At 42.5% G+C, this 27,782-nt stretch overlaps 1 protein-coding gene and 1 long non-coding RNA gene across 7 annotated transcripts in view; one reads left to right on the top strand and one right to left on the bottom strand.

Moving 5' to 3' along the window:
* The window catches only part of spir (spire type actin nucleation factor), a 251,696-nt gene that overhangs the window by 77,119 nt on the left and 146,795 nt on the right, over positions 1 to 27,782 (bottom strand). For 3 of the 6 annotated variants that reach the window (XM_022788430.2, XM_022788432.2, XM_022788431.2), the window contains 2 exons: positions 6,274 to 6,646; positions 846 to 934 (listed from right to left, as the gene is read on the bottom strand). In XM_022788430.2, coding sequence (XP_022644165.1) covers positions 846 to 934; positions 6,274 to 6,646 — 462 coding nt within the window. The other 3 variants (XM_022788434.2, XM_086976894.1, XM_086976893.1) reach the window with 3 other exon arrangements.
* LOC147758758 (uncharacterized) lies at positions 3,132 to 4,628 on the top strand. Its single transcript, XR_015318674.1, has 2 exons — positions 3,132 to 3,523; positions 4,141 to 4,628. It is a non-coding gene; the product is annotated as an uncharacterized LOC147758758 (long non-coding RNA).

Genomic DNA, 27,782 nt, shown 5'->3' with positions numbered 1-27,782 from the left:
AATATTACGGACAATATATAGATTTGATTATCGAATGAGAAAAAACCAAATCAATAGAACTGAGCAGCAGACCATTACGGAACAATTTAACGACATCACCAACACACGATACACCTACCACGTTCCGCTCGCAGAGTTTCTACTGTGTCGGCCAAATGACAAACCGATTTCAATCGATATCAGACGAGTATATTGTCATCATTGGATCTGGCGCGTTTCGGTCTGGTATATCAACGATGTAACGTGACAGTAGCTTGAGAAGAAGGTAAAAAGGGTCAATCGTGTGCGCGGGCAATTTGAAAACGAGTAGACAAGACGATTGGAAAAGGAGGTATAAATGCCTCGTAAGCGAAAAATACCCCCAGTGATAAACATCGAACCGCAGCTAAACGCAGGTCGATGCTGGACAAACATGGCCTTAGAGAGAGAGAGAGAGAGAGAGAGAAAGAGAGAGAAGCAATTTGATCACACATGAAACCCCGCAGCCATCGGAGAACAATCTGTCAAGTAGATCTCCAGGTTAACAATTGGGATAACATTGTAGCCATGGGTAGACGATTACGAAGAACACCGAAAATGATAACAGTAACAAAACAGGATAATAGATTAGGAAAGCAATGCTGCTACTAATAATAATAACAATAGCAAACAAAAAAATTGCTGAAAAATTGGGAAAACATAAAATTCAGTTGATACCTCTCGTTCGAAAACGCTTTAGAACTGTCGTTCACAGTAGTAGAAGGTTACGACTTAGGCGTGACCGGATTTACAACGTCAAGCTGCTATATTCGACTAATAAACAGTAACGAATATATTCTACGCAGTGATGCTTCGAGACTTCTTACCTGAATTACTTTATCTAAGGTTAGGCCGTCATTCTCGGCATCCGGGCTTCCGCTTCGCGTTTCGTCGTCCAATTCTACATCGTGGATGCCTACAATTGCAACGGGTTAATAGCAATATTAGTAATTATAGTGAGATAAAGAATAAATCTATATAACAGAAAAAAACATTATATATTTACTACTCCTACTACATTTTGCCCTGTTCGACTTTCACATTACCACCACTGATCAGCGACAGTGAGCTGCTTTAAAAATCCATAGACACTACACACAGATATGTTAATATCATACGGCATATTTGACCGGTATATCAACGTGGTAAATGCGTTCAGGGGAGGGGTTACTACAGACAACAGAGCGCTCTGATAGACTTGTACTAAGACGGAGTTGTAGACACAACAGAGGCATAAAACTTACATTTTCCATTGTAATTTGCTCAACCGGTTGAAACAAAGGTTTTATCCCAACGAGGTCGAAAAAGTTCAGATAAACTAAGAAAAATCATGGGCTAGGGGCGGCGGGTAAACGACGAATGAAGCTGGCCAAGCAAGAAAGCGAACTCAGTCAATTTCATCAGAAGGAGAAGCCAGCAGCAAGCTCTGCCTGCAGCAGCAACCCAAACGAAAAGGAGGTACTGTACGTCGCTTAGCTCCAGTGCAGACCGTTGCCTGCCTGGACGCCGTAAACGTCCGAGCCCAAAGTCATGCTCATGCTGTTTCTGAAAGCAGTCGTTTGACCCCATGAGCAGTAACATTGCCAATGAGGCTTTATTATTTTGCCCAGTGGTTTTTTGCTGGCCGACCGCTTCCCAAGCCGCCAGCCATCATCTAGTTAGGAGCCAAAAGCGTCACGCCGAACGGCGAACTTTCGATGCGACCAACTAGACCAAATGTCGTGTTGTTTTGAACACTCGTATCTATTTTCTATCATCAGTCCATGCAGCACAAGTTCGTCTGGTAACTAAACCCAGCACGAATAGGTAACAGGGAGCACCGTCGCAGCATAGACTAACTATATCTTTCGCTACATTTGGCCGTATCGTTGACAAGGTGAGCTTGTATTAGTTGACGGTCACTGGATTTACCCGTGCCACTGCTGGGTACAGCTGCGACGACGCTTAGGTCTATAATGCGTATACGTATGGTTGTACTCTTCGTGGACGATACAGGTGACGACCGGTCGGATGACGGACGTCAGAATGGAAAAAAAAAGGAATTGTAAAACCGCGATGGTCACTTGCGGAGTGCTGACAGCATATCAAGCACTACTTGCTCTCGGGCGTCTGCTGTTAACCCAGATGCGCCTTAGGGCTGTTATTGTTGGATTTTTGTTTATTTTACGGATCATCATCATTAGTAAGATAGTTTTAACGGTAAAAAATCAATAGCGATACTGATGCATACAGACACGTTAATTTTACGTTGCATAATAAATGGCTAGTGCAAGAAGATATGAATTTTCTGTGATAAGTATTTCGCTTACACGAATCGCATGTCATCAGCGCTTGAAGTGTGTAAAAATCTATAAAGTTACTCTGTGTTTTGGCTCGAAAATGCACAATTACTTGAGCCTTTACTAATATATGACCGTAATAGGTTATACTGATTATTCTTTTTATGATTTCTCTTCCATGTATCCAGAAATCCCAAAACTATCCATAAAAGTCTAGTGGCCATGCGTTAAAATCAGTCCCTTCGAACAGCCCTGATATCAGAGATGATATTAGAAACTGTTCGTTTTTATGTTGAATTCAATCTTTATTAAATCGTATAATCTATCGTATCTAACAGAGGTGGATACGAACGAATTATATATATACATTTGAAAAGCTAAAAGTACCACGGTGACTATTTTCAACGAAACAAAAAAGGTTTAAACTCATCACTTAACCACCGTTGTTAAAATACTATCTTTTTGCTATTTCTAACTCATCCGTTTTCTGCAGAATCGCAAAATACTGCTACCTATGCTGTTGCATCCTTCTTTAGACAAGCTACAGATGAAATACGTCAGCTCCTTTAGATAAGCTTGACGGCATTTTACCAGAAAGAGGCTTATACAGTGATGTAACAATCTGAGTGTAACGATATTGTACGCCATAACACTAGCTGTTCGAGTTTATTATTGGGGGAAATAAGAGGGCCACAGAGGAAAAATGTATATATTCAGGGGGTTATGTTTGACCTTCGAATATCAGACGGCGATTGTTAAGGTCAATTGATCGTCTGAACTGATAAGACAATATGTGAAGTACCGTACTGTATTGACCATTTATTTCAGTTGGTATTTTGTGAATCGTAACGTCTCGTGCAAAACAAATGGCGCCGCTGGAAAGCAGAGGCAGACGAATGTGGAGGAAACGACGGAAATTTGCATACGTCTCCAGACAGACAGCGTACATATTGTCTTGTAGTGCTCATTGACAACGATATCGCGCGCACGTTTATATATAAAGCGTGGTCGAGAAATAAGATTACGCGCATATCGTCACTGCACCATGATCGACGATGGCGCGTCACGCAAGATCATCATTATCATCATCGAGGCCACAATGGTAACGATGGTGATGGTGGTTTTGCGAAAGCCTCTCGTGCAAACTCAAGAATTTTGACACATCGAATTTACATAATGACATACTGGATTGGACGAGTTCAACCGGCGCGCAAAAAAACGCTAAGGCACGTATTTAGCGGCTTCAAGCGCTCTCTCTTTTTTTTTTTTTAAAAGAATAGATATTCAAATGAAAACTTTAGAATAATACGTTGAATATCACAAAAACAGCACAAGCGTATACTAAAAGAAAACAGATACCTATGCACTACAGAAATTTCAGATCGAAAAGCTTTATTACAACTATAGCGAGAAAAAATCATGTACACTATGTCACACAGACGTTTAACGTTGTTTTTATGGGAAACTGCAAGCGTTTCATTATGCGGCACTTTAGCGTCATCAAAAGTTTACGTTTATATTACGATAATTATATTTTTTATTTATTATATATATATATATATATATATATATTGATTTACTAGACAGAGCTTCGTTTAGGTTTACAGTATCTGAATAATACCATCATACTAGCTTTACTCGACAATGAACATAAACGGTTGCGGTGGCTACAAGAAAAATGTACACCCATTTTATAGAACAACGCAATGCATAGAATTACAGTTTTTTTTTTAAATTTTTGTAATAGTATTATCAGTTAGTAGTTAGGTAAAAATTGTCAAAAAAACCTTGATCTACGCCGCGCATTTTTAAAATTGTATCTAACTACGCTAATGATTTTCAGCGTCACCACCAGAGCAGATCAACGCGACGCGATCGACAACCACAATAATCAGCTGACGCCGTGGTGGCATGAAGATATAATCCAATGAGCAGTATTGTCGTGTCCGCAGTAGAATACTCGATGAACAAAACAAAAAATAGCCAGCGTCAATAGTGACAATTGCAACGACGGCGTCATTGTCAGCAGGGGATAATTTTGTACTTATTCTGGCGTTTTCATCAATGGTTACTTGTTCATGGTGAGCCAATAACACTCCCGATGGCTTAGATGGCTGTATTGTTCCATATTTGCGCTATTCAAGGTGAATCATAGCAGATCGCGACTGATTGACAAGCTCGATGTAGCAATCCGTTGTTGAAGCGTACGGTAGTAAAAACGGCTATGCAAATGATTGTGTAAGAGTATTCCGCGTCTCTTTGTCTATGTGTGTGTGTGTGTGTGTGTGTGTGTGTGTGTGTGTGTGTGTGTGTGTGTGTGTGTGTATCTGTTTTGCGCAATGAAAAAACTACAGCAGAACGAAAAACCGTGTGACAGCAGAAGTAGTAAGGCCATAGTCAACTTTCTCCATATAACAGAAACGCAACTATTACTCAATCAATCATCACCTTTGAACAATCGACAGCTAAACATTTGCCACAAGCTGATTTTTTTCCAAGCACGAACCTAGCCGTCAGCATGACGCCGTCAGCATGACTCCGTCAGAGTTGAATTCGTGATTTTACGGACGTGACTGCATTCACGTAAACGTATGTACGTTATTTTGACTTTATTTAGCAACAACAGGCTAAGTAATCATACAGGACTTTAACAAAGTTTTGGTAAGTTGATGAATTGATACAAACGGAATCTGTGCAGAGACACGAATGTTTATAATATAGATTACCTTATCATGTGTAAAAACAAGCGCAATCAGATTTTTGCATATGATGACACCGAAGAGCCCTCTGGCTGCTGGAGACTTGGATAGATGTTGCAATGAGGCCGTTGATAAACACATCAATACAGGGCATATTACCCGCATAGTGAAGCCACGTTAAGCCGGACTGGCCATTTCTCTTACTTAGCCTGCTCTCACAAAAGTTCTTTTATGCAACACTGGGTTACTAAAAGCTACAATAACTTCCCACGCTAGATCGGTGCAAAACTTTCGCGAAATTCAATATTCTCTTCTCTTATCGTCATCCTAACAGATCCTCATCGTCAGTGTCAGCCCCATGAGCACTGAGTGGCGTCATTCATTGGTCTCTATCGGCTTGATGTTGGCATATTGGTGTCGGACGACCTGGTAACGGGGGCGGCGACCGCAGCTTGAAATAGCACAACAACTACAGAATCCGCTTAAGCACACGCATACATTATTCAAATGACACATTGCGCACATATACGGGAGTACATATACATACGTCCCCTTATGCCACTATCGACCGCTGGCGGGGCGTTCATCAAATATTAGCCCCGCTTTCTCTCCGTAGGCGGAACTCATCAAATAAGTTGCAATAGTTGTAAGATATAATCACAGTGTGCAAGAACAAAAACTGATCAACCAACGTTCGGCCGGCCGAAAAGGGAGATGCGCTGGGGCCCTTCGTTTTTTTTTGGCAAGGCAACGATAAGCGGCTTCACAAAACTTACAGTGGCTGGTAACATCAAGTTCGTGTCATAATAATATACTAATCATATGCTCATTGATATAGATGGTACTTGGGTTCGAAAATACCACTGCGCTAGCAGGCCTGTATTAGTCACTCAACACGCAGCAATGCATGCTTGATTGTTTTTAATATAGTGAGCGCGAGAGATCCCATTGTACTATGTCATGCAATAGAAGACGCTTAACCCTATATGCATTCAACGGAAATTAGCTGAGATTTTCGCCGTACTTCCAACTTCGCACGCTAGCATATGTACTATACACCTGATTATATAAAAAAATTCGCTTCCCAAAAACTGAAAGGTAGTACAAACGCCTAATAATAAGTGAAAGTGCAATACAATTAGTCACAAAATCACACTATATATAACACAAGTGTCTGTTGATTCCATTGCATTTCTCAGAAAAGTAGCGAAAATAAACAGTCGCATCTTACACTATGCAGAAGTATAGAGCAAAGAATAGCCAAATTCAATACGGACCCTCGTCGTAGGCGCCTTCACTGTCGGCGGCCGAGTTCCTCCCTCCGCCTTCGGAATCATCGTCTTCATCCCGGCGGAAAAGTGCCGCTCTCCCAGCGGGTTCCACCCCGCCGAGCCGCCCGTGTGGATGATGATGAGTGTCGTGAGGCCCCGTCGCCTGGCTGAGACTATTCCCGTGGGTGCTACCTCGATGGGCACCGGACGTCGTCGTGGTGCCTGTAGTAGTCGAATGGAGATCGTGAGGTTCACCGTCGCCTGCTGAGGTCATCTTGTCCAATAGTAGATCCATCGCAGGGCTTAAAGAGCGTTGCTCGTCCGGGCCCAGCCGGAAATCCAGAGCTCGAAAAAGTACAACACCGACACTCTGGACCAGCTGCAAAAATCATCATCATCAGAATCACAAGATTTTTAGCTTTTATCGCTAACAGTACCGTTAAAAAGCTTCGTAAACACAGCAGTACCAATGGCGACTAAATGCATACGCTAGCTATTTTTGCACAAATACAATCATATCGTTTTAAAACCCTAACATTCTATATTCATGAACAGTTTGTTGTCAAAGTTAAGATTTTGTACTCTTGCTATTTATATACTGTTGTTGAACTATGGCGTGGTTTGTAGATCACTGGACAGCAGAAATCGATGTAATAAATACTGGCCATTACAGCGTCTTTAAATTAGTTCATGATTTTATATTAAAATTGGTACACATCTATGTGCTTTTGATGTGTACCTCTTAAGAGACCATAAGGACTTTGATGGTTCTTGCTCGCACGCCTGCTATGACAGGAAACTACTCGGTAGTATAGTCGAGTTGTTGCGATCAAACTAGACAGTTTAGTAAAAAAAGAAATACACCGAAAAAACAATTAGGATCGTAATTGGGTTCATAATTCGGGTTCAATAGGACTCGTTTTCGAATTCGAAAAGGTCATGTCCTGCATGTATGTCTAGTATAGATAACGTCTGTAAAATTGATGATTACGTGAATCAGCCTAGATAATTATAGATAAAGGTGTGCACAGACATCATGTGGCTGCATCTCGATGTCGTTTATTTACATTACAGCCAATATATAAAAGTTGTATGCGAAACTAGCAGCAGCAGCATAAATACCCCAAGGATTATGTAGGGACGATTTGCAATTATTGCATTTTTATTATAATCCCTAAAGCGTTTCTTGGTTCTTGACTTATATGATTCCATATCCTGGCAGATTTAAAAAAACCAGTCTGTTTATTGTAATGTGTACAAAAAAATTGTTTGCAAGGTATATCTGTAGCAGGGAGTACGTCTTTTAGAGGCGCTAATCCATTCGTACCTAAGCAATTGAAAAACGCAGACAAACGTGTTTTTGCATCACACCTGTACAATTAAAACACTGTTTGTACTATAATAACAAGATTTTGTTGTTCTCTTATGCGATCCTTTGTCGTCATCGTCTTACTATTACTCTCGACACATTATGCCGTTCTTTGTTTTTTTTTTCGTTTGTTATTATGTCGTACGTTACGGTCTGATTGTCGTTGTGGTACTTTGCTGTTCTTCCCATCTTAACTAAAACCGTAATATCTGTTTTTTTACGATCGAACCAAGCGCGATTGGAGCAAAATAAAATTCCACATAGTAAGACAATAGATAACTGTACGACCCGTATTTCTGCTATGTTACTACCGTAGTTAGCGGAATATATAAGAAAATAGAGACCGTTAACCCATTGACCATCAGGGTTATTTCCCTTATTAACGTTGTTATTGTCATCATAACTAACTAAAAAATAACGATGATCATATTTGCAGGATCGTCAAGACGCACTTCGTCAGGAAATACTGACATTTTAGCTTTGTACTGGTTTCAATCGTGCAAATCTTGACTCTCCCCTTCGAATCAGCTACCGCCGAATTTTTTTTCAGTATTGAAACTTTTATAAGAACACAATCGTAACAAAAGGCAAAACGCTTGCAAATACAAGGCCAACGTGGGGATGCCAAACGAGAACGAACAGGTGCGCATGATCCCGCCTTGTCAGCGTACGAATCAGCCTTTAACCGATCAAAGTTGGGTTATGCTTTATTGGTACTATTTATGATATAGTACTCTCCATAGAAGGTGTATGTGTAGACTGAAGGTCACATATCGACAGTGCACAATTCGAGATGTCGCCGAGTGCGCTAGTAGTTCTAATTTACATCGAGTTTTGACTATTTTCGGCTGAGTTCGATCGACGATGGCCGACAGCGATCTGAGTGTATTTTGTTTGAAATACAACGAAAAATGATGTGGCAGTGTGGGAGGTGACGAGCTCTTGGAGCAACTGGAGGGACGAATGCACAGATCTCAACATACGTCCGTATAATGTTAGTAACGGAAAACGGTGACAGAAACACGTGTCGAGGAGAATGGATATATAGAGGCGGAAAACGTTCGGATGCCACTTCGGTTCTACCGACGAGCTGTTTATTGAACCTATCGTGTTCCCGTACGAAAGAACGATAACATCGTTATACTATATGTATATAGAACAGCACATAATCGGCATGGCAAAACATATAGTACTAGGGGGGGGGGGGGGGTCACTGTTTTCACTGATGTTTGTACGAACTCTTGCCGCTTTCTTGTGCATCGTCATTCAGCATGAAGAAACCAAAACCGTACGAGAATATAACGCTATAGCTGAAGGCTTTTATTAACGCGATGCGTTTTTACTGGTTCTAGACCAAACTTGCCGAAGGCAACTGATGCAGCCAATAACAACGAAACTGTATTCTTTCACGCACTCATATTGTACGTCAAACGCATTAAGGACAAATGCTGTCGAAAAGGCGGCGAGAGCCTAAATTCCAATCGTGCGCAACACATGCGGGCTTTCATGATGGAATATCGGAAAACATGGAAAAATTCTATATTTTGTCAAAAGACTGCTGTGGTAGTATCATATTTTACCTCACCGTTCCATTGAGAACTTGTTCACCGTGAAGACTTTTTACGGCGGGCTTTTAAAGCGAGAGGACGGGTGGCTGACTAGATTGAGGGAACGGTGAGGTAGCAAAATTTACATAGTGGTACGTTCCTCTCTAGTTTGTTGTAACGCAAATATCCGCGAATATTGCCTTCGCCATCTTTGAAAAACATAATTTTGGGTCCGTCATACGAGTAAAAAAACGGTCCAGATGCGCATATAGAGCGAACAAACGAAAAATGATCACGTTATTTCCTTTGGTCATAGACAATGTCAACACGGTGTTTGCACTCTGTACCCGTCTGTTCTGTATGACAAAAAATACATACACATTAAGATAATAGAATATATATATATATATATATATATATATATGTCGATTACAATTATTTTTCAATTAGCCATTTTTGTTTAGACCCAGAACATGGCAGAGCAATACTATTTTCAACTTAAACGTAACAGGAGTAACAACGAAACACGAAACTATTGCTGGCCTGTACGTTACTAGTTAACCGTTTCGTTGGGATCCATAAGCGAATGCCAATGTTGATCTGAGGTATGCCAATTCCTGAGGTATGTTCTATGTCTATTAGTAGGTAGAACGACGTAACATTTTACGATAGAACATTTACTAATAAGCAGTCGTAGCCTGACTGATTCATCTCTAGCGCATATAGTCTCATTTCAATGAAGAAACCCAAGGTAATTTTACCTCACATGCTAGTCGTTTTAAATCCAGTTATAATAGGAAAGCAAAAACCAGGAAGGAATACATGTTGCATCTACGGTGCACATGTAGCCACATTTTAACCGTTTATCCATCGAACCACAAGTGTCAACGATGGCATAGACCTGATCACGTGTCAGAGTGTGGCAAATATGGTCTGAGGTCGGACGCAGTGCAACATCTGGTATCGAAGTGGAACACAAAACACCGAGCAGAGGAAGGGAATGCCCATCACTGTTGGACAAATGGGGTAGACGCCATCGCTACTAAATTGAAAAAAGAAGGACTGACTAAAGGCCGACGCCGGGAAAATCGATTGAGCTCATCGCCTAGTTAAGTAGGTTAATGTACGGCACGGCTGTTAGAGATCATACCGCTACTACTAATACAGATTGTCGATCGTTCAGGGTATCTATCAACATACCCTATCACTAAATTCTTTTTCAGCTGGAAAATCCATATTTATTTTCAAGCTTGGATATTTGGAGCTTTTCCAATGGGAAACCGGACCTCTGTGAGTACGAGAATGGCAAGCGTATAATCTTGCAGCGTTTCACCTATTACCCATTGTGTCATTTCAATTGCAATAAAGCGTATTAGATCCAAAAGGTTTCAACCAGACAGTTTTGTTCATGTCGAGTGTGCGAAAGCCAGGAAGATTTTATTAATCTTCCTGGCTTTCGCACACAGGCGCCTAACTACTATCGGGGTGGGCGATTGCACACTTATTTGTGGGCCATTTAGTATCGTTGTCGTTCATACCACTCGGTTGACTGGCGGTGAGCCAGCCGTAAAACTCGACACTATCAAGTCTATGGAGAACTTCATTTTCAGAAGTAAATTAGGCTAAAGACAGACGTACGTAGTAAACGAAACGATCGTGATACTAAACAAAAAAAACAAGGGATTTTCTTAGCAGCAACAATAAGGATGAAAATAATAACAATCTAATACTAATCCATGAAGTAGAGAGGAATTTTGTGCCCGTCTGTCTTGCCGTAACCGTCATAAAAATATAATAATGTCATTGTCTAAGGAGATTAGCATTGAGAGAAGACGATGGAGAAAAGAGATTATGTCTGCGGCTTTACGGCGGCTGAGGTCGGTCTTCTGGTATACGGATGACGACTTTAAAGAGCCGGTACTGTTACCAAGGGCGAAAACGTCCAGAAGGTTAGACGAAAGAAACGCACGAACGTACGATATAATAGGGAAACTATTTGCGACTATAGCCGGGAATTGATGTTATTCTCTTTGAAGTTTTATACGATACAACCGCGATGATGTTACGCTAGGAGCTGTAGGAACACATGCTGCCTGCATTACGGAGAGCTGAGCGGTTGGTCCCGTTGTCGAAAGATCGTAGGCCATTTACTTGAGTAATTTCACGGTAACATATAAGTAGAATACATAATATAAAGCCCTTGAGGCGAGGTCTTCAGCTCATTGCAACAAGCTATATGGCAAATTGCTTTTCGATTTAAAGAACTGCCTTCGTGGGCTTCTGGGGGCAAACGAATACATATCGAACATCCACTAGGATAAAGCCATTTTTTCTCTAAAACTTTAAAGGTATGTTTCTATGTACATGCAATAGCTTCACTCGAAAGTTCGAGGCATGGACGCCAAAAGTTACTTCAGTATGAAATAGTTGGATGGTAAGTTTATGTCTGTCTGTCGTGTTCAGTAAAGTAGCATTTGCAGTGAATGTCGTCGCAACGGAATTACGCAAAAATGGCATGTTTAATCGCGTCAAATTCGAGTAAATCGGGCGATGCAAAATAAAGAGCCTTTATTGCTCGATCGGCAGAGATTTACCCATGTTAAGGGTAAATCATCAAACAGTAACAGTAGAACGTAATTTTCGATCATTCTGGTTGTTGCCAAGTCAAAGCAACTGGTATCTCCCTAAAAATTATGGTACGACTGTGAATATGAAAATTATTGATTCTAGATATGCGAGACAACCGACGGCGTCCAGTAGCTGCTTCTTGAAAGAGTGACTCTGGATAGTTCCTACATGTTCTCGTATAGCCAATTAATTCTGTTCCTGTCAATTTCTATCTATAAATATTACTATTTCATTCAAAAACCACCTGTTAGAGCCAGAACGCATCTAGCACTGATACTTTCTCACAAATGCTAAACCTTAGAAATATGGAGTGAAATAGTTTTGTGAAGGGAGGGGAAAAGGCTGTAGCCTTCGGATCAATATCCAATAGAGACAATACGTGACAGTATACATAGCTCAAGTATGAATTTCACGTCAAACATAAATCGATTATTTACGACGCTTGCACTTGATATTATGGAACTAATTACTCTCTTTCATATCACCCTTCTAGTAACTATGAGTTGAATAGAACTTAAATTCTCAATACAAAACGTAATCCGTCTATATACTATCGGAACGGTTGCCGCTACCAAGCACAAACGATCCAAAAAAAGTCCTGAAAAGTTACCATGCTCAATTTTTATCAACGAAGTCAAAGGGCAGCGAAGAATTTGCGCGCTCTGCCGTTTCATCTTCGCGACTCTTGGTAAGCCATTCGGAGCAGCAGAACTAGAACCAGTAGCAACAAATCTATGGTAAATAACCAAACACCAACGAATGGCGGCAGCGATTCGATGGCCCACTGCAAATAGCATTTCGCTATAATTTAGGATTCTTCTGAAGCCGCTACTGATAACCTTCTCCTGCAGTGCCCTGTAGGTGATTTCCTTTTTTACGAATGATTCCATCCTTCAGCCCCGCATGCTCGAAGTCCGCAACCCGCGCGCGCTGGATCGAGTCGGAGTTTGATCCCCGCTCGGCGCTCTGACGATGGAACGACTGATCCGAAAAAGACAGGCCTGATCGTGTTCCCGTCCCAGTATCTCGATCCTCGTAGCCTCACCTTCTGATGGATGTTTACTGCTATGCTTGCTCGTATTTTTTTGCTGTTCTCACTGCTGCGGCCGTTGCTACTGTTAGCAAACACGCCAATCAAACTTGTGTAATTGATTCCGAATGTCTCCCTCCGGGGCTGGCTCTGGTGCCATTGATTCACTGGTAAGCTCCGCCGTACCCCAACGTAATACGAGGATCGCTGCGCAGCATCAAGGATGACGTCCGTTAAACCTGCGAGCGGCAAGCACCAATGGATCACATGATCGAGACAATGTTGTCAACCCAGGACCAGCTATCAGGCAACTGAGCTCGTAATGTCACTTATCCGTCATCCACTTTTTGTCGTCGGTCAAAGAAATAATCGTAAGTACATCTTCGTCACGGCCAGATATCAACAGCAGCGTTGACTCACATCAATGACAAATGGAAAATAAAATTCCACATCGAGCGAATAAGGTAGCAACATGTATAATGTGATACAATACATCGAACTACGCTGACACCATATCACTGGTGACATTTTTTATGTAGGTATTATATGGGCACACACATACACCCCTCATAATGGCACACTAATTGTAGTTATATCAAACAGCGCACATTACACGTAGAATAGGATCAATCGATCGAGAACCAATCTGAATATGGATAAGACCAGTAGCATCCCTGCGGCCACCGGGAAAGTTGCCTCCATCGATCGATCGATCAGTCATCATCGCCATAATCAACGGCAGCGGCAGGGCTACGAACGACGGCAACCCCGTATGCAACGTATGGTAGACAAATTCACAATGGCGGTAAGCAAGCACACTTATATCGTCGAACCGTTATTATCGAAATTTCACTAATAATGCCTTCACGGGTCCCTGTATATTATTAAAGGCTCGTTCGGTGAATTCCGGTGATGCCCGCAGTGAGCATGCTGATATCATTGCCAACCGTCGACTTTGATTACGGCAGTAGCCGTACAAGTCACAGTGGAAGTTACCGAATTAATTGCACGTGCATAAATAAGTAAATGAAGCGAGCGGGCTAACGAGAGAAGTGGATTCCGGTAAAGAACTTTGGGAAGATTCGTTTGGTGCTATACCTCAGACCGCTGCTGGACGTGGATCGAATAGATTTATGCCTCGCATATATGTCATCTCTCAGGTTTTTGTATTGGCACCGTGACGCTCAAAAGCTTTCGCGACAAAAGAAACAGCAAATTCAAGTCAACCTTATATTGTTGATGACTAAACCGAGTTGACAAAACAGCCTTATGCTGTCATATTATTCAGCGATATATAGGGAAACGAATCAGATAAAGTACTACTCAACGCAAGAACAAACGAAGAACTACGCGTCTGGTTTACAGTGTGTGATTTAATTGTTCTATTTAGGAGCTTTGTTATTAACAGAATCTTGTAATTAGTTAGTAAAACATTCATTTTTTTCGACAGCAACATTATTTTGCCTTTGTCGCTGTTCTTCGATAGCGATTTTGAACACCTCAGCGGTGCAGCAAAAGTTGCTTTGCCCTCAACAAAGATGATGACTGAATCAACGGATCGATTTCGCTTGCATATCATACTGCCATCACGCCAGCCTTGCTATAACTTCACGTCTGCCAGCCATCTAATGTATAGTGCATATTCTGTAACAAATAATACGAGAGATATACGGATTAACTAAACGAAATATTCACTCCGCGTCCGCTCGATCGCGCGTTACATCGGCCAAAAATATCTGAGCTGACATAATGGTGCAATCATTCGTTGGTTCTGATCGACGCTGTGACCGGCCCGCGGCTATTGCCCGTGTCGTAGCTAACCAGATTAGAAACATGTCGTGCCCATTGAAGACTCCATCTATTCCTTTAATTTGCTCTGCCGTTTGGTATGAAACAACAGCGGGTAGATTATCGTCTGTCAATTGATGCACTAACAGACAGTGGCAACTTGTTTGTCACAGCAACAGAACGTAACAACGAAAGCATTATGAAAGATACGCGAGTGACAACAGCGACGGCGAGAACAATCACAATAGCACAAGAATGGTAAAACCAATCACCCTAAGACTGAAAAAAAAGATTTAATGAAATCTATCTGTTATTGTTGTGGCTTCGTCATTATAGTAGATTGACAGCGCTCGTGGTTTCGGGTTGAGACCGGGACACATTGATTCAGAGTCAAAGCCTATTCCTTTTTGGGAAAATTTCTCTAAAGTTAGATTTCCATACGATTGCACTACCAGTGCAGCTAGATCGGACAAAGTATGCATTGCTTGAAGACGGGCATATCTATACTTGGCATAAACATGATGGCATTTGCATGCGTATTTATAAAGTCACTAGTAAAGTAGATTTATTTGAAAGAGTTTCATAAAAAAAAAAAACAGAATAACTTCATGGTGAGAGTCAGAACCACGTTCTGTTGAAGGTCCGCAAATATTGTTTGTCATAGTAATATTTGTAAAATAGTGCACCGGAGTTAGTATTGCGCTACTTCTCAGATAAGCTGCGGGTAAATCGCGGTAAGCCTACATTGTTTCGTGCTTTTTATTCAGCTTTCTCTTTTACAATGGGTTTGCCCATGGCTTAAGCTAATAGCATTAATAGTCTTGCTAAACGTTTTATTATCCTTAGCTGTCTCGTAAGGCCCTCTTCTGAGCCGAGTCTCCCCATTTGCAGAAGACAAAGTGCTTCGCACCAAACGAAGCTTTTCACATGCAGCAGATGGCTGTTCAAGGTGCAACGCGTATTCCCCACATCCGCACCGTCGAACTTTAGCTTGCACTGATTAATTACTTGGGAAATGTACTATCACGCGCTTGATAATTCGATAGTTCTGACGTACTATTATGTTACGCATAAAGTAAATTATTTGTAGTCACTTCCTTTTTCGATTAACCTCAGCTTGTCCAGGCCACGTTACCAACTGTAAAACAGCACGAACAACGCAAGAACAATATTGTGGCCAGGTACACTGACCCGCGTTACCTACAATTGTGATTAGATACGTTGTCGACGAACGCGCCAAGTTTGTCATCAGACAGGACCTTTTTAAACATTGGCGCCAGAACTCGGCCAGGAACTGATTACTCACAAAATCATCGTCATCATCGAAGCCAAGATCAGCAATATGAAGAATGGCATCAGCACCGCGCTGCGTCCTCTACCCTAGCAATACAAAAGTGATGATGGGCAACGATCAAACCGACATCGTATGCCGACGACAGCTAATCAATAAAACCTCAGCCGACAAAAAAAGTAACGAGCAGAAAACAACAGAAAATTCAAGAAGCCACTGTCAATACATTGCACGATAACAATTTCATTGTCGACTATCTACCTTTTTTTTTCATTTTCTTGTCGTCGAGATGTTATTGTTGTCCACTTTTTTCGGGGCTTCGTTTTCATTAAAACCTTAGCAGCAGCACCACCACATCATCCACAACCATTATTCCTTTTACTGCCTATCTGTTGCCATATTTCTCTCTTTGTTTAGAGTTCGGAGGGAAATCAGTCTAATAATCAGTTTCATTTGTTTATAATGTGGTTTTGTCTCTGGTCAGTGGCCAGTAAGCGGGATAGCTGTGGCTGGCTGGTATAGTCGCGCACCGCTATAGACGAGCACAGCTAAGAAAGACTTTCAGCCTAAACGCTAGATGTACGTCGGTATCGATTGTTACCTCGCGCGGCTCGTTTCTCGCGTTGCAAGACCGCGTCCCTCCAAAGAGCGCATTTACTCGTAAAACGTCGTGCAGATGCCGACCGCGAAGAAAAAATATGCGCCTGAAATCATCATGCTCATCGTTTTCGTTGCTGAGATCGCTGTGACTGCGACTGCTGCTAGCCCCGTTGCTGTGTAGTTGTGACCGAAGGTTTTCGATGACTTTCAGAAGAGCGACAGAACGCAGAGAAGGTTGAGAAAAGAAAAATAGCCTTCTGTGCTGTCGATCCCGCCTCGTCGTCTCGCTCTTTTTGCTTCTGTCGTTGCTATTGCTTTCGATTTGTGCCGCAAACAGTTGTTGTGATTTCGAGCCTTTCCCCTGCGTTTTTTCTATTTGGAATCTGCCGTATTGCTCGTGTGTCTCGTAAAATTGTCTTCTCTTGTCCTATTGTTTATCTATGTTTAAAGACAGAAAAACGTTGATTATGCTGCATTGGCAAAGAAAGAATGCATCATTTTTTCTGTTCGCGCCGGCTAAGCTGCACAACAGGCCGGCCAGGCAGGCCGGCCAGGCCGAGCAGACACAAGCGTCCCACAGCGTAGGAAAAACATTATTGCTAATATTAGGGTTGGTTGATTCGTCGGATCGTTTTGTTCTTAGCGAATAGTGGTACAGTAAGTAATAAATGCCACAGACGAGAATGGCCAAAAACGCAGTGACTGAAAAGCAAATAAGGATGAGTCGATGCACGACAGAACTGCGGACGATAGTTTGTGTCGGGCAGCTGGAGCACACGCGATATAACATGATGGTTTTTAGGCAGCGGTACACGATATGACATTGAGCACCTAACCTATAATAAGGCGTATAACCCAGCGATAATGCCACCGCCATCGAAACATAAAACGTGTATACGACTGAGACCAAATCCGTATGCCGGAGGCGTCTACGCCAAGCACTATACACTGCCGCAGACGCAATTAAAAGCGGGACGGTAGACATCGTTTCGTAAGTATAACTTCGTTGGAAATGGATTAAGTAAAGATGGAGAGAGCAGCGTGGCTCAGGACAAAGAGTAATCGATAGATTCTCTTAAAAGTACACCGAAAATTGTCCGACACGGGGCGCCCGATGCTAAATACGAAGCCAGTAAGTACGAGACAACGAATCACTTTGCCAAATGATTTTCATTAGTGTTTTCTCGACGAAGTGCGGTTACAATGCTATCTATTTATATTGAAAAGTACATTTGTAGAGATCGATAGCATACGTCATCTGGACCTTTTTGGCATGACGAAAATCGGTAACAGCTGTTGTTGACGGTACAATGATAGCAATGCGCTTTACTGACTGGGGCCATTGCTATCACTTTAGTACAATTGACCTCACAACTTTAAACACGCCTGAATGGACATTCCCAGTTGACCAGCATAGGGTAACAAGATGACCTAGGTAGCCGCTTGTGGCGGGCATCGATCGTGGGGTCCCTGTAGCTATTATCGTTCCTGTTTACCAGCAATGCACATTATAACTTTCAACGGGGGCTCCCAACAGTCAGCATCAATAACATCTAATAGTAGCAGTGTTCTGTGTGTGTCAGTCAGAAGGCGGAAATATATAGTGTTAAAATAATGTAACGTTCGCAAGAACAAAGTTAAAACAGTAAACCATCGTCAAACTTCTTTACTTAGTTCTGTGTGGAAGATCCAGCTAGACAAATATTAGCAAGTGCTTTGATTCTAATAAAATATAGATCTACAAAAATACAGCGAAATTGACAGCGAACAAAGTGCAAACAACAAAAAAAAAACACTGACTAGAGTCGCTTTGTTGTATTGTTACTGTCCAGCATGACAGCTGGGAGGACGCCCACCGCCCCCTGTCCTACATATAGTCAGTACTGCTACTTAACGAGATCATCAGTTATACGCTTTTTTTTATTTAGTTTCATCAGTTCGAGTGGCTAGCGGACATCATACGTGTCGCCTGCGTCACCTGATAGATCCTGTCTAGGTGTGTCACCTTAAATGCTTTTTCTATCGGATTCTCTTCGCTAAATCGTATGTACATGGGCGCTGAATTGCTTCTCTCTTAGATTACAAAAGGTGCTACTGACGTCGTTGTCAGCGCTGGAACCCTTAAAATAGAGATAGCGTCTTTCGACATGATGAATAGCTTTGTTTTTCTTCTCGTCCCCTTTACAGCAGCTACCATCATTGTTGTCATCCTAATCAAAATCATGATCGTCCTCGTTTATTTATATTGGTGCTTTCGTTGCATCTATTTTTCATTGAAAACAAAAAAAAAACAGAACTATTTTCAGTAATGTACTCCATCTCCGGTTCAGCCACCACAGGACCTTTCATTTCCTAAGCTGCTATCGTATTTACATCCATTGTACCTATCCACTGTAATTTTTCAAAATGTCGAAACATGAGCACCGAGTGAAACGTCGCCGCCGAGCGCTATTCGAAGTATGGCCGTCGATTAAATAACTAGCCGTTGGACAAACCTTTCTCCATAACGGCTGTTCAGCGATATCTATCAGCGCGGAATAGATGCGTCCTCTCCTTGAGGTGCCGTCATCGGTCGTCCTGGTAGTGGAGCCAACACGGGACGGGAAAGAGGAGGGATAAGGAGGTTAGTGTTTGCTTGATCAGTCGGTTTCGGGGACGCAGCGCCTGGCCATCGGTCGAGTCACCAGTTTGTCGTAAACGGACATTTTTCTCAATCGTCTTTTCCCTTTGCATCACACTTGATAGTAGGTTACAATAATAAGTAGTAGCAATGTAGGTGGTACCTGTGCCATGGTTAGTGCTACGATCTCATCGTTGTTATTATTATTACTATGTATTTACATAGGGCTGGACACTCTGATAGTAGCGGACACGTTATTCCTTTGATTATGATTATGACGACGACAACGCCATGTCGTTGTTGATGACCATGCTAATGATTGTGGTGTTTCTGCTGCTGCTGAGGCTGATCATGCTCTGATGGTGATCTACTTCTTCCACTGATTCATTTTCCTCGATAATGAGTAGCTTCTGATGGCAACAGACAGAGTGAACTAGGCGCAGCAGTCCTATTGATGATGAAGTAAACGGTATAGGTACGCGTGGTAGATGCCGCGGCTATAGCGACTGCAACGACGTAGTTGAACACATAGGTAAAGCTGTTTCTGCGGCGGCTACTGGCTGTCCATGAATCGTCGCTACCTATGCCGCGGCGGCTTTTGAAAACCGTTGCTGCGGACCATTAGCAACGGCAGAAGCATGATCAGCATCAATAGCATTTTGTTTCTCTCCATCGAAGTATTGGTTAGCTGCCTCTATTCATGCCAAGGTAGTGAATTTTCTGCGCTTCAACCTTCTTCCACGCTTACCGCCTGCCTCTTCTCTCTCTGGTGGTCAGTCTTTTACCAGCCTGCACTTTCTAGATGAAAAAACTACGGCCATAGACGGGGCCGCCGCCGCCGCCGCCTCCGTTCTCGGCGCCGCTATTATCGTGGCAGCCATCATCATTGCTTCTATCATCGGAGCTCCCGCTGCTGCTGCTGCTGCTGCTGCTACCGCGATCCAAACCTCGAACGGCGAAGAGCGAAAAGCTTCGTCATCGTAGTTCATTTCGTTTTGCTGCTACTAGCGCTGCTGCTGTTACTGGACAGCGGACACGGAGCACTGAACGAAGCCAAATGCGTCAGTGACAGCAGCAGCTTCAGCCGCAGGTGTAACGGTGGCGTTAAGGGCAATATACGACAAAATACAACCTTACTAGTAGTAGTAGTAGTAGTAGGGCGACCAGCAGAAGCAAAGTGAGCCCATGGCAGCGGCAGCAGCTAATGTTACGACCAGTGGGTGAAGGTGTCAGCAGTTCAGAAGCTTTTGAGCGTATGCTGCCGCTGCCACCACGAGAGATGTATTTACGCTTGATAGCTACTGGCGTTGCGGACGGTTCGCTTTGGTCCGTGTCGCAGAGAGGAACAGAGAAGGAACCAAACGAATGAGAGCTTTCGCGTTTGTTTTGAACGTCGTCGTCGTCGAATGGCATCATTTCCGTCACTCTTCTTCACCACCGCTTCTACGGCAGAAACGTCGTTATTGGCACAATTCTGCCGCCGTTAATTCTGCAATTACTGTTCCAGACGAACCTGTCGCTCCGTAGCCTAGCAACAACAGATTGTCTGCTCCGTAGAGGAGAACGAGTTCGGAAAGCCTATTAGCGCACGCGCGTTGACAGAAATTGCTATTACTGCCGGTGGTAGGGGCCAAGGGGCGGGAGAACGGGACAATACGATTAATCTTGTCGCCAAGCCGTTTTGCCAATATCTGTGTTTTCGTCTATCGATACATGTCGGTGAGCGTACGCTCGTGTAACTGTCTCTGCTCAGTCTAACACTACTACTACTCGTAGTAAAAATGAATCATTGTGGAACCGGTGCGGTTTCTGATCACACAGAGCGCCACTAGAACGTATGTGAAGCGAAGAAATCTATCTGAGCCGTGTACTTCACTGTACATGTGTTCGAATGCTGAAGGCGTAAATGCCTCAGCTGAGCGGATGTCTTTTTCGTACCAGTCCAACTTGCAGAGCCCCCCTGCTTGCAGGGATTATGCTAAGGGTGTTCTTGTTGGTGGTGATGGTGATTATAGTAGCGACCTAAGCAATCGTGTACAAGAGGGTTTTCTACACCTATCACCTCAGCCTTCTTAATAGAGCCTTCTTGAAATAAACGAATCCGTGAGCGAACTAGGTTCAGTTGCCTAACATACACTTGATCCAATAAACGGGGGTCCACATCGACTGTCCTAATATGTGGTGAAGAGATAAACAATGAGATCCCTCAAGAAGGTTTACTTGCATTAAAAGCAACATATATTCATATATTTCATTCAAATCGCCACCGTCATTAACTATTTACGTTAAGCGTTAATTTTTCAGTGCTACACTTAATGTCCTATATGGCACCTAATGATACGTTAAGGTGTCTCTTAACTCACATCTACAAGGAGGTGGCATTGTGCTATTCAATCATCAGCATCTTCAGTGCGCAATGCGAGTCCCCGTATTCGTCATGACTGCTTCAACAAACGAACGTTCTAATCTTGCCATTAACTTTGTAGAGGATAATAGCCAATTGCAACGCAGATTCCAGTTAAAAGTTCGCGCTCTTTTGTATCGGTGCGAAAAATGGGCCTTCTAAGCACACAGAGAGACAATGACAGGGATAGTCGAATTTCGATACAGGAAACGGTGTGGGTTTGAAAAAAGCGTTCACAAACACAATTGACGATCAATATATGAGTCAGTTGTTTGTTAAAAAAACATTGAAACCCTCGCTACTAGCGACCTCACTTGATGACATGATGATGAGTGATGACATGCTCACTTTGACCAGCACCATCGCCACAATTTCCAGTACTCATTCGACCGCTCTCTCACAAAACCATTGTCGCTGCAAAAAGTGTAGTGTAAAAATAATGCACGGCTTTTCTATTCTATATATATATATATATATAATATATATATCATATGGCAATCGGACAGGCGAAAGGACTGATTATTTTCTATAACGCTCGTATTACTAAAAGACGTAATAGAAAGGCGCCATGTTGGAATCGCTTACCTTCCTTTGTGCGGTTGGACTAATTGAAAGGAATGGCTAACACATGGAGTTTCAAAATTCTGTCGAAAGTTTCGCATTATCACAAAACAAGCAAATCTTTGTTCTTTAGAAATCATTATATATATATATATATATATATATACAGACGGTCAGTGCATGGTTTTTTGTTCGCTGTTAAACGTTTCCTGGCCGCAGCATAGTGGGGTGCAAACATAGGTACGTTTACCGGCGGGAGGGGTGATCTAGTAATGGGTCTAGGAATTCACGCGCGGGACGAACGAGGAAGGTCTAGCCGTTCCCCAGCAGGTGTGCGAACGGTTGTGGGCTGAGTTCCGAACCGATACGGTAATAGCGGTAACATGATTAGTCGTCACGCTGCGTTCACGAGATCAGTTCGCACGCTGATGACCAAATGGTATATAGCTTCTAATTGGCGTGCACGATGTTGATTGCTCAAATCCTTTCTTTTTTTTTTCAATATAAAAATTGTGTATATATATTCAATATATACAATTTTTTTCAATACAAGACATATAAGACAGGGGGTCTGTGTGTGTGTATAAGCCTCTGTATCAAATATAGTGGTTTCTCGATTCCGCATCTAAGCTAGATGTGTCGTATTTCTATTGTTATTCCACCGAGGCGTCCTATTCATTTGTACATATAATAATCGATTCAGCTAGCTACTGGCTAACCCTGTTAACAGACAATAGTGCCTAATATCAGCAAGCGGCACATGAAAGCCATCACCTTTTCTTGTAGACATTCTATTCTGTTTTGCTTCTAATTACGTTCATCTGTTCTCTAACAGGATCGATTTGTCCGTTGATGACTGCGATATATTATTGTACGTAGACGTTATTTATCAGATACCGACTTCGAGCCCCTCGGCCAAAAGCACACGCCTCCCACACTACTCCGCCGCTGGAGTCGCCGTCACTGCAGTGGGTACCCAAAACATCTGTGGCTTCTACAATGGCTCCCTATTGGCTACGCTAATGAGCAGCCAACAACGATTACAGTGTAATCCGGACGACGACGATTAACGACACAAGGTCGTATTCGACATCCTGTGCCGCTGGAAAACAACTCTAACTATTCACGAGAAATTGTTAGCAGCTAAACAGGAGCCAGCGACGATGATGGCTGATAACATTATTTAACGGAAAAATTTGCCCTAGGCCAATTCCGAAGCGGAAACTACGCTGGCTATGATATAATCTTATCATTTCTTCTATTCCGCATCACAGGTCGTCCACGTTTGTGTGCAAAGTGTTCTTTGAAGAATTTGCCTTTTATTCGTGTACGGTTATAGGCTGCACAAGTTCCGCTAGCAGCTTGATAACTGTGAATGCGCCGATCACATCAACAAGTGATAAATGGCCTACCTGTATTGTGGGCAGATTGCTAACCTGGCCTCCGTTAAAGTGCGCTGGCGAGCTATACGCCTACTTAACTTAGGGACATATGTAACTGTCTAGCCCTAGTTCTGTGGTGGGCGGGGTCAACCGCCCATTGGAACGAACCATGCTTAATAGAAGCAGTGCCCGATAAAAAGCTGGAAGTGTTTATGGTGTGTACCAAACCGCCTGTTGATCTAGCGCTGTTCCTGTTTTAACGGTACACGCGTCTATCAGACAAAAAGATAAACAAACAGACAAACCCAGTCGACGGCGATTTTAACTGCGGCCGATCTGACTCGACACACAACCATTTCCGGACGTACAACATCCATTGTATGCGCGTAGACAGATGCGTGTATATACGAAAGCTGGCGAAAAAAATACGTAAACATTCTATTTATTCTAATTATTTTGGCCGTCGTCGTCATCAGAATCGTCAATTGTTGTCTCGCTGGTTTTGCTGCGGCAGTAGCTTTGATCGCTTCTGGCAGCGATTTCGGGGCGGCGGTGGTGGGCGCTGTTGAATTAGTTAAATTTATTTAGCTGTGAACTCATTAACAATCGCCAGCGATGACGCTCGATCTTGCCACGCGTTACTTTTTGGCATTCCGCTGTATGAATGTGCTGGGTTACGCCGTTGCGCTAACCACTGACCCGCCTGCCCCTTTTTCATTGGCCAAGCGCTTTTCCCTATTGGGTCGTTTCTGCCTGAGCGAAATTTCTGTGCTTGTTTCGCATGGTCGAACTTTTTTTTTATCGTTTTTCCGTCTGCTTCTCTTTCGCTTAGTTTGGTTCAAAATGAAGGTATGTACGTATGCACCGTACAAAGCACGTACACAGAATGATTGTCACTTTTATTATTATTGTTATTATAATTTTGCAACGACTGTGTTTGTAGTAACGGCAAAAGTGACTCAGAACTGATTTACGGTGAACTACATAGTATTTATACAGCCAGCGTTCGTTAATGACAAAAATAACGATGCATAATAGCGAGGTCATCAAATATTTCAGCGTTCTAGCCAGCTGTCTTAATAACATCTGCCCACCTGGAAGGAGGGACGGTAATTAATAAATGGAACAATTTACGATGGAACACAAAATTTCGACTAAGCCGTTGATCGTGGCTGTGGAGGTTTTCACTAAAGTCAATAAAACGTGTATCATACGTTAAGTAAGTTAATGTTGAAAGGGAAGTTCGGGAATTTTTGTTGACAGGTGACAAACGTTGAAAGACTGCTTTCGGTGTCCCGAAGCAAATGGAGTCAATCTAATATTTATCCACATTTGAGCAATAGCTAAGCTGGTGCACGAGTTAATACAACCGTTTCTATACATTGTTATTACTGTGTGTGTTTTTATTCTTCGTTATACTATTTATCACAGTTGTTCGAAGGAGAGCCCTTTTAAACTATGTAGGACACGCGTATGTTAGGTCTATGGCACCGTAATCACTGATCACTTCATTCGCCATCTGTCGGCCAATGGCTGTCATCGATCATCGCTTAATAAAAACAAATCATTAAAAATTTGTATGACTAGTAACATTATAGCAGAAACACAAAATGTTCTAGTATCGGTAATACATTAGTCACGCCATTCGGTCACACTGATCTCTTCAGTAATACGAATATTATATAATATATATATATATATGCTGATAAGCTATCTTTGTCGCCTGTCCTATGCATGGTTGTTGCTTTTGTTTTCTCTATCGATATATTCGCTATTCTTCAATTGGTTTCTATCGGTTGAAGTAAACCCACGTTAATCCGATGCTGCCCATTTATTTCTACGTAGTGTCTATCTGACGGTGGCAATTACGACGTTGCTCTCGGGCTGTTTGTTCCATAGCATTGCGTTATCTCTCGCTGCATGATCTTCTCTGCTCTCAAGACGCTGCGTGTGATTATTTGCATCTTAAAGTCAAACATTCTTGTCATCGTTGTGGCGAACATCGATGAGCGGCATCTAAAAACAATGGACGGGGCAAACATTAAGGCTTAAAAATTGTGGTTATGATGCCACGGCAATGAAGACGCTGATTGTCGCACCGCTGTGATAACAATTAAGTGATTATTACATGACACGAGCAGGCTTTTTCCGTTGTTTCGAGCCATATTAATAGCTAACTATATACTTCGTCTATTGCGCGCGAAGGTGTACCGGATCTCCATATTTGGTAGCACTTCATAGAGTATCATTGATTGGTTTCATGAAGCCGTTGGTGACGGGGCATCAGTAGTGCAGTAGTGGCATCAGCGAAAAAAATGGTAGCAGGTGAGCGATGACAGGTGGAGACGCCCATGTTACACAACAACATCAATGGCGTCGGCTGACTACAATGGCGCGCCACGTCCGTTCCGTAAATTAGAAGACGCTTGAAGGCACTGAAAAATTGGTTTCGAAGCTTCAGTTTGTTGAAGCGTTTAAGCATAATGCCAGTTACTGAAACTATAGTCGTTGCTGTTGTTGTTGTGGTGGTAGCAGTTCATTCAACACGGTGATGCTTGACGAGGCGGAAGTGCAGTAAACGCAGACGCGGTTATCGTAGTTGCAGTACCAATATCAATTTTTAACCACAGAAAACAAAGCGACCTCAATAGTAAAACGAAAAGTTAACGCGATGACAATACGAAGCAGTTCGATCGCCATAAATTCTTACCTAGCTGCCGATTAGTTGATTGATCAAAGCTTATCAACGGACAAGGGTCGCTCAACGGATATCAATCACCATTTCAGTAACAATAGCTATGGCGGCAGCCTCTGTATTGCCAAATCAACATGAGTATTTTGTATACACGGGTGCGTTTCATGCTAACCAGCTGACCACAAAACCGATCAGTTGTGGCTGGTATCGCCCTAGCGTAGTTCCAGAGTTAATCGCATCAACCAATCAATCAATCAATCAATCAATTGTTCAAGTCGATTTCGACCATGGGCAACGGATAATGATTTTTTTTCTTTTCAGTTCTTGTTTTGATTGATCTAAGAGCACAGCGGAACATTAAACATATCATTAGATGATCATCGAAGACGCCTATGCATATAAAAAACATAGCAATTTAGTCAAGAGAAATAAATCCCGTTATCGCGTTTTCGTTACGAAGCTACTTAAGAGCGATACGGCAACTCGTACTTGAGAATTATTATGAGCAAAAGAGCGGCGGGCAGAAATACGTACACACGTTTTTTTTTACGAATAATGCTATGCACAAACTTTGACTTTAAATCTCTCTTAGTGCTATTTGTTGATCTGGATTTGTTTAGTGTATTCTGAAGTCCTGAAAAAACGATTCCAAATGACCCGACGAGTTTTAATGGCGGATATCGTCAGTATTCTATTAACATTCGGAAGATATAACTTACTGTTACAATTTGATATGAATCGATAATGACTCAGACCCAGCAGCTTTACTTTGTTGAGCCAGCGCTCTGTCTATTGGGCCATGGGATATCAGCAATCAGATCTATCGTAGGGCACAACACTTGTAAAAAGTAATACTTTCCTAAGTAAATAGAAATTAAGCAACGTGTTAAAACGATTACCATAGGTAACAGAGACAAGCAATGTTTTTAATCTAACAAACACACACGCGAACAACGTTTACGTATCCAGCGTCTACGCATATCGTCCACAGTTAGCTTTATACAATCACCTAGAGGTATATAACTGCTTTGTGTAGCACGAGCATAAAACGCAGGGCCAATTTCATTATATATCAGTATAATACCATTATAAGGGGTCTCAGCGACATACCACTTGGCATCCAGTAAGCGATCACTAAACGAAATGAAGTATTTGAATTTACTTCTCTGCAATTATCAGCAGCGGAGCGAGTAAAAACAACCATCAAATAACCATCACTGTTTGTGACGATTCCATAGCTACTAATACATCAACAAAGGTCACTGTTCTAGCCTAGATGCTATGGCGTTATGTAAAATGCCGCCTGCAAGCCAACAGTTCTGTTTTTCCTCTTCAGTTTACCACTGGGCCCTCACTCGCGTTACCTACAGCCGACGCGAAACATTGGTGCTCACGTGCTCGTTGCTGTCCATGGTGTCACTGGGCCACCGTCGTTGATGATCGTTAGCGGAACGGCCGCCGCGATTTTTCTTCCGACGTTGACTAAACAAACCAAACTGCTGTTAACCGGTTACGGACACCACATCAAATATGGGCGAGACGGGTCGTCGACGTGAACTTCCGTGGGGCCCATCACCGCCATGCCCTTGCACACGTCCAG

Source organism: Varroa destructor, unplaced genomic scaffold (assembly GCF_002443255.2).
Source record: "Varroa destructor unplaced genomic scaffold, Vdes_3.0 BEIS01000001.1, whole genome shotgun sequence".
In the NCBI taxonomy this organism is placed as follows: Eukaryota; Metazoa; Arthropoda; class Arachnida; order Mesostigmata; family Varroidae; genus Varroa; species Varroa destructor.
This window is presented reverse-complemented; position numbering and strand designations above follow the sequence as displayed.